At 41.9% G+C, this 17,526-nt stretch overlaps 1 protein-coding gene across 2 annotated transcripts in view; it reads right to left on the bottom strand.

Moving 5' to 3' along the window:
• The window catches only part of DHX9 (DExH-box helicase 9), a 59,815-nt gene that overhangs the window by 27,132 nt on the left and 15,157 nt on the right, over positions 1-17,526 (bottom strand). For both annotated transcript variants that reach the window (XM_060232421.1, XM_060232420.1), the window contains 17 exons: positions 16,678-16,869; positions 15,943-16,084; positions 15,415-15,497; positions 14,009-14,165; positions 13,470-13,570; positions 12,538-12,751; positions 12,287-12,381; positions 12,102-12,175; positions 10,324-10,476; positions 9,471-9,631; positions 8,473-8,584; positions 7,821-7,982; positions 7,581-7,708; positions 6,548-6,777; positions 3,849-3,964; positions 2,934-3,134; positions 1,840-2,266 (listed from right to left, as the gene is read on the bottom strand). In XM_060232421.1, coding sequence (XP_060088404.1) covers positions 1,990-2,266; positions 2,934-3,134; positions 3,849-3,964; positions 6,548-6,777; positions 7,581-7,708; positions 7,821-7,982; positions 8,473-8,584; positions 9,471-9,631; positions 10,324-10,476; positions 12,102-12,175; positions 12,287-12,381; positions 12,538-12,751; positions 13,470-13,570; positions 14,009-14,165; positions 15,415-15,497; positions 15,943-16,084; positions 16,678-16,869 — 2,598 coding nt within the window. In that variant the 3' untranslated portion in view covers positions 1,840-1,989. The remainder of the gene's footprint in view (positions 1-1,839; positions 2,267-2,933; positions 3,135-3,848; positions 3,965-6,547; positions 6,778-7,580; positions 7,709-7,820; positions 7,983-8,472; positions 8,585-9,470; positions 9,632-10,323; positions 10,477-12,101; positions 12,176-12,286; positions 12,382-12,537; positions 12,752-13,469; positions 13,571-14,008; positions 14,166-15,414; positions 15,498-15,942; positions 16,085-16,677; positions 16,870-17,526) is intronic.

Below are 17,526 nucleotides of genomic sequence, written 5' to 3' on the forward strand. Positions count from 1 at the left end.
TTGTGGGTGGTGTTAAATCACAGAATACCATATCTATTATTTAAGAGGCTATTCCATCACTAAGCACAGATAGCATTGGTACACTGAAATCCTAAGCAAAGATATACCCTTTTCAGTCCACTGAATTCAGATGACGTTTGAGTCCAGTGGCACCTTTTAAGATCAACAAAATTTGATTCATAGTATAAGCTTTCGTGTGGAAACACACTTCCTCATCTATCTTAGTGATAACAAATTTTTCTAACAAAGAATCCAGACTTGCATCCTTGACCAGAGTCAAAACAAGAGATCTGGCCAGATCAAGAACTTCCAGCATTCATGGATTCATGTTTTCAGATCATATATATTTCTCTTACTATCAAACACCATTTTTGTTGGTCCCTCCTGCCTGAACAGAACCAAAAGGGGTTGAGGAGCAAAGATGTTAATAAGAAAATCAATCTCTCTCAAGGAATCAATACCATCGAAACAGATTACACAGACTTGCTTATTAATTTGCACTGAATAATATTTCCAATATAAACCTTAAGAGACCAAACACATTTTGATGTATTTGTCTAATGTTTATCTGCACTTAATACATTCAAATGGTAGCCCTTGTGGAACAGCTTCATTTATAAAACTTGTAAAGGAGCCACTGACAAAGACAATACCAAAATTCCTTTGTTCTTCTATGGTTTATAATGGGAATGTTCTGCAGATTATAGGTATGTTTAATAAAAAAATATTTGTCCAGGATGTATTGAGATTCCACAGAGTGATTTGTTCCACCTTGGCTTGAGTTGGCAGGTTTACTCCCCTGTGCCTACATGTCCTCTTCCCCTCCATCTTGAGAATGAGGAATCACTGTCTATTTGCTAGTCGCATTACATCAAGAAGCCACATTTCTGGCCTGTAGAACTATTAAGGGCTGAGAGCAAGCAGAAAGGAGTACAACCATACCTACTCTATTACTGAGAAAGAACAGTCCAGACATAAATCTAACCTGCCTTGTTACTGGGAAATTAGGCTACTTACTACGGCCTCTCGGGGTGCCACAGTAGTTTTCGAATAAGGGATCCTGCTGTATTCACATTCCTATCTGCATCCGTCAAGCATGTTTGTATATCACCCTTTCCCCAAGGAGTTCAGTATGTAGGATTCTCCCATTTTTTCTTCCCATCAAGCCTATGAGAAAAGTTAAGCTATGAGGGTGCAATAAGGTTATCCACTGAGCAAGGTAGTAAAGTGGGGATTCAAACATCAGCCTGACTTCACTAACCTCTACACCACATAAAGCACTGTAATACACACTTGCATTTCCTATTTGTTTTAGTTCAGACTGATCCAATTTGGACTGGTTTCAATTTCCTGTTGCAGAGCAAGTTCAGTGCAGTAACTGATCATCTCCAACACAAATCTTTTTCTCAAAACAGTAAGTGCTCTATCTCAAGCCTCTAGCATTGTAACCAGAACCTGGCTCCAAATTGTTGCCTGCCCAAGAATACTGGTTATCTTGTGAGTGGGAAAATCCAGTGTCTAGCACCAACTCTGTGCTCTTGCCTCTTGTTGCTGTTTCCATTGGATTACTGGCTGCCCAAACGAGTGGTCTATTACTCTGAGTTACAGCCACCTCCATACCCAATACCTCCTCTTCCACAGTAGCTGCCTCCATTGTCACACTTGCCTCTTGTGATACCTTTTTGCCCTTCTTGAGTGGAGTACATAGTTTTCAACATTCTAGTGTCAGTGTATACTTCGTGACCCCTTCACAGTTTGCCTCAAGGTAAAGCACTAAATGAAATCAAAAGTATTGTGCAGGACAGGACTTAAAAGAAAAAAGTTTTATTAGGATCAAACACATTATGTAATACTATTACAACAACCAGAATATTTTACATAAATATCAGAATTCAAAATGAAACTTAGAAGTAGGAACACTTCTACATTACAAATTATTTTATAGAAGAGAATAACAGCATGCATCATTTGTGCTTGTTACTGGTCCCTTCAGTAACCACTCCACCCTCCTCTGAACCCACCTCCTCTATTTCCCCCACTTTGGAATCCTCCACCTGAACCTCGAAAACCCCCACTAGGTCGCCTAAAACCACCACCGCCTCCTCGATAGCCTCCACCCCCTGAATATCCTCTTCCTCCAGAGCCTCCACCAAAAGAGTTATAGCCACCTCCATATCCTCCCCTGTAGCCACCGCCTCCTCTTCCTCGGTAGCCTCCTCCATTGTCATATCGAGCCATTTTGGGCGGGCGAGGTCCATCACCAAATCTAGGGACAAAATTAAAGCCATTGTTCATGCTTATACAAACTACTACACAATGTCTACACAACTATGGCTCTTTCATTAAGAAATCATTATTTCGCACTGGTGATTTAAGAGTATAAAACCTTTAAAGTTTTAACAACACAGTGCTCTGAGGACAATTTTTCTTTCTTTATACCACTCGTCACACTCCAGACACCTGAACTCCCCACCCTTTAACTATGCATGTAAAAAACGTGTAGGTTTTTAAAGCCTTTAATGGATACAAGGCTTCCCACTCTGTACCCTTTTTTGTACCTTCTCAAGCTCTCATACCCTTGCCTGTCTGGAGTAACTGGAATGATAAACAGTGTCCTGAACTTCCCTTCTTCCCCGTCACATAAGGCCCTTGTGGAGGTCTGAACTATTTGCATTATTTTACCACCCTGAACATTTTCACATCAATTCATAAGGCTGACCCATCTCACCTTCAGATTGTTAAATACAAATATCTAGCGTAGGTCTCCATGGACCTTAGTTTGCCTCCCTCCACTGAGAAGACGAATATCTTCTTTGTTTCCTGTCTTAACTAAATGATAAAGCATGATCCATCAGCTTTCTGATCTCCAGCCAATGAAAATGCTAACAGCAGAAAGGGGACATGCATTTCTGGGAAGGGGGGCTGATGCTGACCTTGTACTGCCTGATGTAAGGTTGATTCCAGCAGCAATGGGCCTGGAGATCTGCCTTATGACAGACAACATGTGCTCGTTCAGTTGGTCCAACTGGCTGATGATTTCTGGGTTCTTGGTTACTTCTACAACAAGGGCTTCCATTGCTGCTCGCAAGGCAGCAATACAGGCAGCAGCATTGTGCGGCATCCACAACTTGATCCTAAGTAGAGAAGACAGTTTCAAATGAACATATCCACCATTCAAGTAATTTTTATGGGGACTGCTGGTTTCCATCTGTCATGCCATCCTGACTCTTTAACTCTGTACACTTATTCACTATCCCCAAAAGCAACGGCAATTGTAATACCGCAAGGGATTCTGAGAAAGATCCCAAGATTTCTTAACAGGAAAAGAGGGAGAACGCACCTCAAGAAGTGTATTGAGTTTTTCCTATTGCCATTAACACACTTTTAAACAACTGCTGCATTCTTCTCTTACTGCCATATCTGATGCACCAACACTGCCATCAGTATTGGCCATGTATTTAGTTATTAACTCTAAGATGCAAAGGAACTGGAGGAAACTAAAACAGAGGCCTACTAGCACTAATTAAAGATACAAATTTCTGCTTGTGAAGTCAAAAAGGTTTTCCAGATTAGGATTATTACAACCTTGATCGGGGCAAAGAAGATGCAAAATTTCCACAATTCCTGCACAGCAGCTCTTGTTCATATTGGCTCCTCTAGGATTCATCCAGTACAAAACTTTTGATTTAACTGAAGAAAGCTGTGAAACACGCTTTTCCCCCACAGAACATTCTCATAGAATTCCTCTGTTTTTCCACAGCTTGACTTATACAGCCTAGAAGCCAGCTGCTGTACCTCCCAGCACCCACTCATGCATTTCACTTCCACTCTCAGCCAGAAATCCATACCAGTCATCCAGTATAATAAGCTTGCCATCAGACGTAACTTTCTTTGAGCCAAACAGAAGCAGCTGCAAAGGGCTCACTAAGGTCATGGCTTTAGCAGAAATGGCTCGTGTCCGGATCTGCAAATGGAACAAATATACATAATGCAAGCACAGGATCTGGTGCATAGCGTAAAATCATGACATGCAGCATTCACATTTCAAAGAACAAGTTTCTAGATGCTGCTGTTATAGCAGAAATGAAAACCTTCCCAGCACTGAAATACTGGACACCATTTTTGTCCTCTATCCGTCTGTTCCATCCTAAAATGCATCTCACAGTATTTGGCAAATGAGAATTACAGAAATGCTATATAGCTCAAGGTTTAAGATGTGAAGGGCTGGGGAAAAAAGTGAACATTCTGGAAATTTTACAGTACTGGGGGAGGGGGCCCTACTTTCCCCCTTTTTGGAATGAGTGAAATGAAGACAAGGATTTACTCAAAATGAGTATGACAAATATTTGTTAAGACAATGGACTCATGAAGTTGTTTTATTGGCACATCAAAGTTTGTACTGTCAATTCAGACTGGCAGCAGCTCTCTAGTATTTCAGGTGAGGTCTTTTCCATGACCTACCATCTTATCCTTTTAAATAGAGGTGCCAGAGAGTGAACCTGGGACCTCCTGCATGCCAAGCAGATGCTCTACCAGTGAGCCATGTCTCCTGCCCCTAATCTACAGTATTAGATACTGATAAATTTCAACAAATATGTATTAAAGTATTTGCATTAAAGTATACATCCTATGTATACTTAAACACGTTTAATAATGCCTTATTATTAATAGTGTTTTAATAATGTTTAATACATTATAGCGTAGTAATTGTTAATTGCATTGAGCTGTTAACAAGCTGAGTCCAATTTTCGATGTTACAATGTTTAACAATATATAAATTTGCTCATAGTCCAGGTAGGTGGGGCTGAGAGAGTTCTGAAAGAACTGAGTCCGGCCCATGGTCGCCCAGCTGGCTTCATGGGGAGGAGGCGTGGGGAATCAAACTCGGGTCTCCAGATTAGAATCCACTGCTCTTAAATACTGCACACCACACTGCTTTTTCATTTATTTATTTATTTATTACATTAAATTTCTATCCCACCCTCTCCGCAAGCGGACTCAGGGCAGCTCACAACATTCATTTTCACAAATTAAAAACCAATAAAACATAATTACAATTTTAATGTAGTTGTGACTGGGATGTAGACAGGCTGTTCCCTTTCTCAGATTCGTTTCTAATTTCATTTCAGTGTTTTTCCATCACTGTCCCAGCACCAGGCTTTGAATTCAGCTGGAACTCACAGGAGCACAGCTCCTGAACCTTTCCAAGGGTTCCCCCTCTTCCTCCCCACCTACCTTGTCCATTGAATAGCAGGTGCAGCTGCATAACAATCCCTGGATTAGGAGAGCGGGCGGCCAGCCAGCCAGCCACCAGGGGCTTCGCCACACCCCCAGCAGCCCTCATTAACCCCTGGAAAAGCCCACGCCACCCGGGTTCGTTACAAAGTGCTGGTTATCACTTTGGCTTTAAAGCCCTATATGGTCAAGGACCTGCCTACCTGAAGGACCGTCTCTCCCCATATGAACCCCAGAGAGCACTGAGGTCAGCTGGGAAGAACCAGCTGACTATCCTGGGCCGAAGGAGGCAAAACAAAGAATACCCATACACGGGCCTTCTCCATTGCAGCTCCATACCTATGGAACCAGCTCCCGGAAGAAATGCGGGCCCTGCGGAGCCTTGAACAGTTCCGCAGGGCCTGCAAGACCATCCTTTTTAGGATGGCCTTTACCTGACTGAACGACTGATGATTCGCCTTAAGTGATTCCGCCATAATATTTACACCTAATAGAGTAGCACCAGGAATGTTAATTTTAATTGGAATGTTTTTAAGTGAATGTGATTTTAAAACCTGTTGTATAATTTATTGTATGGATTGAGATGTTGTTAGCCGCCCTGAGCCTGCTTCGGCAGGGAGGGCGGGATATAAATAAAATGTTATTATTATTATTATAGTGACTGTTTCTGTCCAAATAATGCACTTTCTTTTGTTTACTAAAGAGTTTGATAACTATCTTCAACCAGGTTTTTTTTTTTTTCTGTCTCTCAGACAGCAAAAATCAAGGTACATTTGCTACCATAGCAAAGGGAACACCAGTTTGCAACACTTTGTCAGGTTTGGGGTACACTCACAATTTTTCTTGCAGAAAACTTTAATTCCACATATCTGCCAAACAGTACAATTTTATATGCTAAGTTAAATTATTTTGTTAAATCAGTATAAGCAATTTATGTTTGATAGGACATTATTGCATACATTCTTATTTTTCTAGGGAAAATTTTTCTTTTTCCTGTAGCTTCCACATTCTGGAAACTTTAAATTTCAAGGTATTGAGACACAACTAAATTGACTTGACAATAGACTTCAGCCTGCTAAGGTTGAGAAGTTATTCCCCAATACTAAAGAATGCTGATTTTAATAGTTTTGGACCTGAGTACAGGTCATACAATTCAGGTATCCAGCTGCATAGTACAGAAGATCTTTTGACTGTAAGGATAACACTTACATTTCAACTAAAAGATTTTCATTAAAAATACACCACATCAAAAGGTATATTCAAAAGCACGAGATAATTTTGTTGATTTGATATGTATTTCATGCCTGCCTACCTTTTCTCCAAAAACAAAGAATGGAGAAGGGTATTTCATGTCTTGACTGCTGAATGGGCAGTTGACAGAAGATTTGTGGATTAGGGCATTGCGCCCCTCAGTGGTTAGAATCTTCCTCTTCTCCTTGTGGTAACAGACGTTGGGGTACAAGCCAAAGGCCAACAGAGAGATAACGACATCCAGATTGTTGTCTGGTCCAGTGTTGTTAAATATCTGTGTCATCAAACAGTCTGAGAAGAGAAGAGAACAGAAACTTGGCATTTCTCTGCATTGTGCATACAGCAACTAAAAAGTCTACCTAGTAGTCCTTACAGGCTTGTCTTTTCCATTTGCAACTCTAAAGAGCTTCTAAAGAGTTGTGAACTTGGCATCCTTTAAATATAAGAGACTAGACTGCAATTAACAGACTGAACGTCTACTTTATTCTTTAGCTCAAACTCTTCGAAATGGACATACTATCTTCCCTTTCCCCAAACAAGGAGACGGAAGCTAGTGCACCTGGGACCTCCCTGGCAGCATATGACAGAGCTTGTATCTGTGCATGCAGAGAACCCCTTGCACATGTTTAAAACCCACTGTGCGTTGAAGGTATTCTGTCCAAAAATGGGATTAAGAGGATTGCAGAATTAGTCTCCAATGGCAAAATGGTGGAAGCAACCAAGGAAGAATTTGTACAATTTCTGGAGGGAAGACAAGAGGCTCTAGCCAAATTTTAAATTTTTGTACGCTTTCCACATACTTTGCTTCCTCCTGCCATCAGCTACTTCCACACAAGATGCAATAGCAGGACATGGCTCTCTGCATCAAAATAGCCACAGACTTCTGAATTTTGGATCTTTAAAAAATGTTAGCATTTCTAATATAAAATGGAAGTCATGTTCTTGCAAAATGCTTCTGAGTAAGGACACACTTGTGGCAAGAAATTCTTCTTGAAACTTTAACATTATCCATTCATTTACTGGACTACCTTCCAAATATTTCCTCCCCAAAAAACACAACACCAAAGCTGCCCATGTTCCCTTTGGCATCTTACCTTCCGGGAAGCCAGAATTGACGAGGATATCTTTCAGCTGCACTTTGGCTTCCCAAGTCATTCGGAGTGTGGCCATGTTAAGCCTCTTGTGCTCACAGAACCGGATCTCGGCATCTTCCCCACCCATTCTGCAAAAGGGGGAAATGAAATGGAAAAAAAAGGCTGACTTGCAACTCACTGACAAAACCATTCCATAAGATGGCTAAGTGGAATGCTGACTGTCTCTGCAGCCAAAATTACCTTGCATCATCCCAGGCCTGGAAGACTGAAAGCAGGGCCACGTGATCAGAAAAGCGGTTTCCGGCAAAATTCCTGTGGACATAACCGAGCCTCTTCCCTTCGCTGATGAAAGGCTCTGGGAAGCAGGTGGCAGCAGAAATGGTGCACACAGCGTCTCCCACGCTGAAACAGAGAGCACAGAATCCATTTTCTCCTGCTTTTTCGTACCAGGTTCCAAAGCCTGATTTCAATAAATCTTGATACTTGACTATAAGCCGAATCCTCAAAAACAGATTGTTTTAAAACTAGTATTTTAATCTGGGTATTGTTTTTATCTGATGTACATTGCTCAGAGCCTGCCCTTGGCCAGGAATGAATGATTATGATGATGATAACACAGCAAAATGCATTAGTGAGGATACTAGAGACTGGGAGCAAAGGGTAGGAAGCATCATGCCACTATTGGCCTTAACTATTCTCATAAATCCTGGATAAACAAGAATGAACACATTCCTAACTCTTTAATAATGTCTGCATGCATCTCCTTTTTTGAGTAAATATTTGGTCTACTGGTTTTAAAGAACAGCAGCACTGGTTTCTACCATAAAGTGTCCACATCCATCAGGACTCCATTTTAGCCGCACATTTTTCTAACCTCGTGAACAGCACTTACTAGAAAGTGCATCCCATTATCATCATCTTCCCAAGGCGAGGTTCAATGGGGAGCCTGGCTAAAATTCGCCCGAGTGGTGTCAACTCATCGTTTGAGTCCAAAGCATCAAGTTCTGAAACAAAAGTGTGATGCTATCAGCAAAATGTGTTCATGTTTCACGTCATTTTTAAAACCTGTCCTCACAATTATCTAGGCATTTAAAATTATACAAATGGCAGCACAAGGAAAAGACTCACTCTCTTGTCCAGCTTGTAAGCTTCCCTAAGGCAATCTGGACCGGACACCATTCAAACCACAAAGCTGGACTATTATGGACACTGGGTTGGATCCAGCAAAGGAGTACTTCAAGAAACAAGGACAGAAAACGGCCTGCCCAAGAACACTATGCCAACCCTGATGTGGCCAAGCTGGAATCCAGACTCACAGATTTGGATTTTTCAAAGTTTCAGATTTGAGTCTCAAAGTTTTCTGAAGATGCTAGTTTTAAAGTCTGGCTTTAAGCAGAGAACACTTGCAGGAGAAGATATTGCTACTGCTTTTGTCCAAAGTTGCAAAATAGTAAACAAGATGAAAATCACATTATTATTTATTTTTATCCCAGCTTTCCTAAAGGAGCTTTCAAAGGACTCTGTTCAGATCCTCAGCATACAGAGTATCACTACAAATATGAGCGCCAGGAAGTTATCAGACTGAGTACTGAGCAGAAGCAGAATCCCTATCTTGGAAATTTGGCTGTTTATAGTGATTAAGATGTTCATCTAGGAGACCAGGCAGAAATCCGGAATTGAAAGCTCCCTTTTCCTCTTTACTTTCAGGCACGGGGGCCACAAATTGCCAGAACAGATACCAGTGAGCAAGTGAACTGGGGGGAAAGTCTTGTACGCTTACAACAGTAGACACATTTGCAAAGCTGAACTATGCCATTCAGAATTAACCCAGACTAACGACCAAGGTGACCGAGAACACCATTGATGCTCGAGAACAGGTCAGCCAAGTACCTCTCAGCGTATGTTCTGCTTCAATCACAGCATCCAATGGGGGTGGCTCTATAGCTTTGGCCAGGAACTGCCCAATTCCTCCCAGTCGTAGCAGTTTGATGCTCAAAGCGATTTCATGTAGTGGTGTTCGGAACATCTCCGGGGTCATGTGAGTCTCAAGCCTACACATTGGGGTGGGGACAGATTTTTAAAAGTTGCATTTTGTATAGGTAGGTTCCTACTAATCTATCCCACTGCTGCCAGCATGTTCTTATGGTGCAGGGAACTTTCTGCCAACACGACGTATCCTTCTACTGCAAAAGGAAGGTCTCATGTCAGACTGGTAGGCTCCAACCCAATGATTATCTTCACAGGCTATGACAGCAGCTATGCTCTATTTGTACCAACACTGGAGCAAGCCTAAAAGTGTTCTACTCAAGAGTAGGTAACAGTTTATTAATGGGGTTTACTCCCAAGAAAGTGTTCTTAGGATTGCAGCCCAATTTGCTCTTTGTGTACCTCAACAAGTGCTCTCTGATGCTTTTAATTTCATTAACGTAACAAATCTCAGGCTCCCCAAAAATCAAGTTATCCATAGCATCAAAACCTGAAGTATCATGAGTCAGCCCTTATTTGTCCAATGTCTATTTCACTCTGCCATGCACACCAGTCCTCTTAATGAAGGCAAAAATGGTCCAAAATTGAAGTTACATGAAATGCCTGCCGCTGCATTCCAGCATCATCTAATAAATACCAGTGCCAGCGGTTAGTGCACGCTGCAGCTTTCCATCAATGCAACATGAATATCTCCACTCATCTCATTCTTCAGTTAAACTATTTATTCAGTTATTTTCAAAGCAGAGGACAACTCTACCTTCCAAAGCGAGCTTTGCTGCAAAGATGGAAACAGAACCCGGGACGGACTCGACCAGCTCGCCCTTTCCGCTGCTCCAGGTTCGTTTTTGATGCCCACACAGTTGCATAGTTGGTCATGTTGTTGTGAGCAGTGAACAGCTTCACCTTTTGTCTGCCAAGTGAAAACCGCAGGTCAAACATTCCCACGTCCTCAAATACTGAAAAGTATCCTAGTAAGAACAGGTTATGGGCCCCAAGTCTTTACAACTGCTGCGTTTCAAGACAAAGTACTGGACAAAACCCTGGAGAACTTGTAAGCTAAAGCAGGGAAGGAAGAACTCTTTTTGACTTGCAGCCTGGCACTTTCGTGTGCAGTAACACCAAAGTGATGTCTCTATTCAGTGATCAAAATTTAAGACAGTTTGCCCTGACCTGGATAGGCCAGACAAGTCCTCATTAGATCATGAAAACTAAGCAGGGTAGACTCTGGCAAGTACTTGGATGGGAGACTTCCTTGAAATACCCAACCAGAAGGACAGAAGCAGGCTGTATTCAGCCACCTCTCTGAATATCCTCCAGATCCCAGTAGGGGTCAGTCACCAGAGGTCAATATGACTTCCAGACGCAGACACACACACACACAAATATACAAAAACAATAAAAAATTTAAAATGGTTGGTTTGTTCTCTACAGCTCATGCAACCATTCCACTTAAGTCAAAGATGATCAAACCACTGGGCACTGCAACACGTACACAGTATTCCTATCACCCAGGGAGGTTTACCAAGGCAGGTGGACCAACTGGCTAGTAAGCATATTTTAGCCTGGTGCTTCCTAATTACAAAAAGAAAAAAGAGCTCTGCAGGCTTAATCCTAGGCCTTCTAGAGAAAGTACTTTTCTCCCTTTCTCACAATACAAGAACTCGTGGGCATTCAATGAAATTGCTGAGCAGTAGGGTTAGAATGGATAAAAGGAAGTACTATTTCACCCAAAGGGTGATCAACATGTGGAATTCACTGCCACAAGATGTGGCAGCGGCTACAAGCACAGCCAGCTTCAAGAGAGGTTTGGATAAAAATATGGTGCAGGGGTCCATCAGTGACTATTAGCCACAGCATATTATTGGAACTGTCTGGGGTAGTGATGCTCTGTATTCTTGGTGCTGGGGGGGGGGGCGCAAAGTGGAAGGGCTTCTAGCCCCACTTGTGAACCTCCTTTTTTTTTTGCCACTGTGTGACACAGAATGTTGGACTGGATGGCTTCTCTTATGTTCTGGCTTGCAGTGAAGGGGAGCCCCTGAATAATTAATTAATACCCCCAATAATAGTAACTGCTATATTGAATAAGAGCATGCTTTGTCTTAACGATGTCTGCTGTAATTTTCCATTAAAGAGCTGGCCACAGCAGAGCAGGTGTGTGTCTGAAGCTGCCTAACTAAGAAAAGAGAAACAACCTCCTACAGATGACTTGCTATGATAGATAAGGAAACTTAGTCATGGAATTTTACCAGGAGGAACTTAGTGAAGGCGGGACCCTTCGAAATCAGATAAGCTTGTGTGCCTGCCTGCTTGTTTTCTGTGTGAATAAAACTGTATGTAGAATGATTTTAACTCAGTCATTTTGGGGCCTGTGCCTGACTGGGTCCTACCTTCTGGTACCAGAAAGTAAACCTCGCTTCATACCAGTAAGTCTGTGCGAACCTCGTTATTTCTCTGCTTCAGCAGGGCATTAACACAATAGCACCACAAAATCCCTTTTGGATCTGAATGAAACAAAAAGCAGAATCAAAAACTCACTTGCAGGAGTCAATAACATAGACCACATCATTGATGGTAATGCTGGTCTCTGCAATATTGGTGGATAAAATCACCTGTGGAGACAGACATGTCAGTTTTATTCTGGCAAACATACCCGTGTAATTATTTCAGGTTTAGCCATACTATTTATTATCTTCCTTCTCAGATTATATAGAGAGGTTCACCTTGGTCATTCCATTAGGCACTGGATCAAACACTCTGCGCTGTTCTTCTCGAGGAATCTGGGAGTGCAGAGGAAGAATCCTATATCGCTGGCTTCCTGCAATAAGAATAAAGAGGTATGCTCTTAAGGTGCCTACGCATCCACCTCCTTCATGCTCATGATTTACTCTTTCCTCACATTCAGGGAGATCTTTATCACTTTTATGAACACCTCAGGCAGGAAAGAAGGGTAGGGGCTGATAATAGTTCGTACCAAAGTGTGGGTTCATTTCCAAATATTTCTGCATGGTGTATATCAAATTCCAGCCAGGCAAGAAGACGAGGACTGCTCCTGGAACATTCAAGGTCTCGATATATTTCAAGAGGGCCTCAATGAGCTCAAAAGGGGTTTCCTTCTCATTCAGCTGAGCCATGCAGCGTTTTGTTTCTGGGCCATATTCATCACTACAGATAAGGTTGCAGTTGGCCTGTAAAAAAAAGAAAGACATAACGACATTAAAACGCCCCACCCCTAAAGTGTTTATGCAGCACACTCTCAAGAGGTCAGATATGGATGAATATCCTGAATAGAAAGGACAGTACTGGTAGGCTCCGTTCTCAGAGAACACTATTCAGGTCCTGTTTCTGAGAATACGCTTTATGTAATCTGGTGCCAAAATTATAACCTTATAGTATCTAGCACCTTTTAGTACTCTATAAAAACTCACACATCAAAGGCTGATATACCATCCCAATGGAAGAAGGAACCACTGGAGAACTAGTGAACTAATGAAAATATTACCATGCATTACCAACACTGGAGATAAAAGTGAGTTCTAGATAGTGAGGGTGGTCTACAGCCTTTAATTTATTGTATTTTTAAACCTGCCGTAAGTGGTCTTGGCAACATTCTACTAATGAGGCAGGGTATACATTTCCTTTTACATTGGAAGCGTTTTCATTGCTGGTTGACTCTTCAGACTCATTCTTTCTGCTGTATCTCACTGTTATTTGTTGCTATTGTAGCTGCCTCAGGAACCACCAGGCTGAGTGCAAGATATATGTATTTTAGGTTAATATTCTTTTGCTGGAAGCTGCCTTATAAGCTGTTATGTTGAGAGGCTGGGCAAACATAAATAGTATTATCCTGGTTCTCTGAGTGCTGCTGAAATTAAAACAGAGGAAGAAGAATACCCAATGACGTACATCATCATCTTCACCACCTTCTTCATCCTTATCTTTCTTCTTCTTCTCCTTTGGTGGTGGAATGAATCTTGTCATCTGAATGCAATCTTCCAGAAAATACTCTGCAAAAGACAAGTTTGATTACTGTAGGAACTATCAGTTAACCACTCCAAACTGTCAAGCGGAGGCTCCAGTTCAAGGTATTTCACAGATTTTCTAAGAATCAGCTCCACTTCTCCAAATCTGAAGACAGAATGGAAAAAGACAACAAAAGCAATACCCCTGAAGCTTATGTAGCTTGTGTGTGTCTCCACCCCCCTTAAAATGCACACAGCTGTCCTATCAGATTTAATTTTTATACAGTTTTTTTTTTAAAAAAACCCTAAATTTCTGGCATTTGTAACACAATTGTATACACTACACAGATCTGACTAAAAATAATTGTGACAATGGGTTTATTCGCCAGGACATGCCTGAAAATCAAACAACATTGTTCCCTTCCATTGTGCACAAAACAAACAGGCCTGTTTTTCCAAAAACTTCATTGAAGAATCAATCACCTTGAACAGGGTAAGTTCTACCAAAAACCTCGATGATGGGGCAATTAAAGAAGTATTCACAGAACATGCTGGTATCAATGGTGGCTGACATGAGGATGACACGGATTTCAGGGTAGGTTTGAACTACATCTCTCAGAACTACCAACAGGAAGTCAGTCTGTAGAGAAACAGGACAGTTAAAAAAAACAACTAATAAGGAGAACACTAGTGAATTTCATAGTCTAAGAAGCACATTTAACAAACTATGGCCTAGAGCATTCAGTATATGATGCTTTAGTTGCTGTACAACCAAGTGAGGTGCTGATCTGAAGAATTAAGTAACATGAATATAATGCACTAGAGAGTTGAAAGCATTTCACGTATATTCTAATGTGTTCACAATAACCCTGCAAGGCAGATTAGTATTATCCACATACTGAAGGAGGTGGTCAGACAGCTGAGGCTGAAAACATGTGGCTTGCCTAAGGTCATTCAATCAGTTTCCGGCAGAAGTGGCACTCAAATCTGCAATTCGTAGCAACCATGCTACAACTAAGAAGCACTATGATCCAAGAGCCACCATTAGCAATAGAAATAACAGAAGCCTCAGGAACTCCCAGGTTCTTCCTAGCAGATGAATACAGAAAGACTTGGGAAGTGTCTTTCCAGGTTCCTCAAGATTATGGCTACCAGTGGATAGAAGAAGACAACTGCAGATTTATACCCCACCCTTCTCTCTGAATCAGAGAACAGCTTACAATCTCCTTTATCTTTTTCCCCCACAACAGACACCCTGTGAGGTAGGTGGGGCTGAGAAAGCTCTCACAGCAGCTGCCCTTTCAAGGACAACTCCTACGAGAGCTATGGCTGACCCGAGGCCATTCCAGCAGCTGCAAGTGCAGGAGTGGGGAATCAAACCTGATTCTTCCAGATAAGAGTCCATGCACTTAACCACTACACCAAACTGGCTGTAGAACTGTCTTCCATAAATTAATCACAAAAAGAAAACATTGAATTTAAATCCTGGCAGCTGTAAGACAATCTTCAGCAGTGCTTAGCAGAGGCAAATAGTAGCAACCTGATTTTAATGCTGCAAAGACCTAAAGGCTTGGTGGACCAACTGGCCTGTTTAAATTCCATGCACGGAAGCACAATTTCCTCACCTCCTGCCGCTCAAAACAACCCCCAGATGCCTCCTGAAATGCTGTTGCTGGGGAACAGAGGAGCCTCAGGAGAAAAATGAGGGAAGAGCTGCAGGTCTGTCACAACAAGGAGGAATCCCCTCCCCACCCCACATGAATGCCGATCTTTTTGACCAGATTCAGCCTGATTTGCCCATGTGGGCAGAGCATAATTAAAGCAATTTTTTCACATCTCACAACAATAAAAAAAAAGGAGAATAAGATGGTGACCATTTCAAACCTTACATTAATGTCTCTCTCATGGATCTCATCCACAATCACATGACTGATTCCACGGATCCCAGCTTCCAGCTTCCTCAGGAGGACACCTTAAAGAAGTAAATCTTCCATTAGGGAAGATGGTAATCACCAAGGCTCTCTGGGGAGGTAAAGTGTGATGCACAGCACGCAGCCACTGTCTAAACCTCTTGCTGATTGCTTCCCATAATGGGAAAAAGAGAGAGCAGCATTTTTTAAAAAAATCTCGTCTCCACAGCTCCTTCACACCATTATCATGGATTTGGTTCCCACCTAATCTCATTTTAAAGAGCCCAGAGACTGAACACTGGAAGAAACATTTTCATGCTAGTGTTAAAGGCTTCCAGATAAGGGACATCCAGCAAATGAAGTTTCCATTGCTCCTAGTACTTTTCACACTCTCCACAATGAGGACAACACCACTGTGGGGAGGCTTTTGCTACAGTTGTTTTTGTGGAGCTCCAGATTCTCTCCCATCCTAGCCTAGAAATGACAAAGCAGAAAAGTGGTACACACCAACAGTGCAGAACATCACACTGGCGTGGGGGCGCGGAAGCACAGATTCAAATCGGACACTGTAGCCACAGCTGTTCCCAGGTTCTTCTGCCCTTTCATAGGCAACCCGTTCTGCCACAGAAACAGCACTGATCCTCCTGGGCTGTGGGAAGAAATGTGTTTCAAATGAAATAAGAAAACTGCACCAACTCACCAACAGCAGTCCTTTCAACACGTTTGCTGTAGTACTGGAACTAAGACATGCCAACATCTCCCCTATCAAGTACTGGAGGGAGGGTGGGTAGGGAAACTCCAGTTTCTTTATATCAAAATGCTCAATGATTTGATCAGGAAATCTGCAAATTCTTTTCCTCCTCAGCTCTGAGCCTTGGCAGTGCTTAAAAATTTTATGCTGGCATTTCAAAACCTGAAATGCTGCTCCAAAGATGACATTAACTACCACAAAACCTGTGTTCATCACGGAATTAAGAAAATGAACTGATTGTCCATGTTAGTGACAGCACATACAAGCAATTAATGCTTCAGCTCAAAAAAATATCTACATAGTTGCCACGTTAAATGACCCCATCCATGTTGGCTGCAGGTCTAGTGCTTCTCAAGGACAGTTGACACTGTCAAGGGGACCTGGACCTAGAGTGCTTATGTCCCAAGATGGTTGTTTCATTTCAAAAGGGACAAAATGAATCAGAAGACTGATAGCTTTTACAGGGTATCGCAGAGCATATGTCTCTTCACCTGAGTCACAACAATGTTGCACTCTGCAGCTCTTCCACTGTAGATAAATTCATCCAGGATGTACTGTGGAACTTGTGTGGTTTTGCCACAACCAGTAGCTCCGCGGATGATGACGACAGAATTCTGGTGGATGGCTTCTAGGATCTCTCGCTCGAACTTCTTCACAGGTAGAGTGTCCCTTTCCTGAAGAATCTGTGACAGAAAGCAATTAATCATGAATCCCCTGCAGTTATTACCAGCCCAGTGATGGTAGAAGAGGAAAGTGCTGTCAAACCGCAGTCAACTTATGGCAGTTCTCAAGGCAAGAGACTATAAAAGATAAAATACTATAAGACAAAGAATACCTGACTAGGTCATTATAATATCGTGTTTTTCATATATTTCTAAGCTACACTGCTATAAAGGATTATAAGTCAGACTACTATATATATCCCATTGTATGTTTTTAAAGATATAATATCCTATTTTCTTTCTTGCTGTTTGCTGTTATATACATATACAATTATGAATAAGAAATATCTTTAATATTTGTAAAATTTCCCCATACGTGTGTGTGTGGGGGACTGATAACCACTTTCCCCCTTTTCCTCCCCCCCCCCCATTTTGTATCCCTCAAAAAACTCAAACAGAGGCATGGGCCTTTCAGGGGTGATTTGCCGTGCCTACCTCCATGTTGAGACCCTGGACTTCCTTGGATGTTCTCCTATCCAAATATTAACCAGGGCTGACCCTGCTTAGTTTCTGAGATCTGACGAGATCAGGCTAGTCTGGGCTACCCAGGTCGGGGATTACCAACCTAGGCCTTCCAATCGGTTGAATACATTCTTACTGCAAGTAACTCCCTATATC

Source organism: Heteronotia binoei, chromosome 2 (assembly GCF_032191835.1).
Source record: "Heteronotia binoei isolate CCM8104 ecotype False Entrance Well chromosome 2, APGP_CSIRO_Hbin_v1, whole genome shotgun sequence".
In the NCBI taxonomy this organism is placed as follows: Eukaryota; Metazoa; Chordata; class Lepidosauria; order Squamata; family Gekkonidae; genus Heteronotia; species Heteronotia binoei.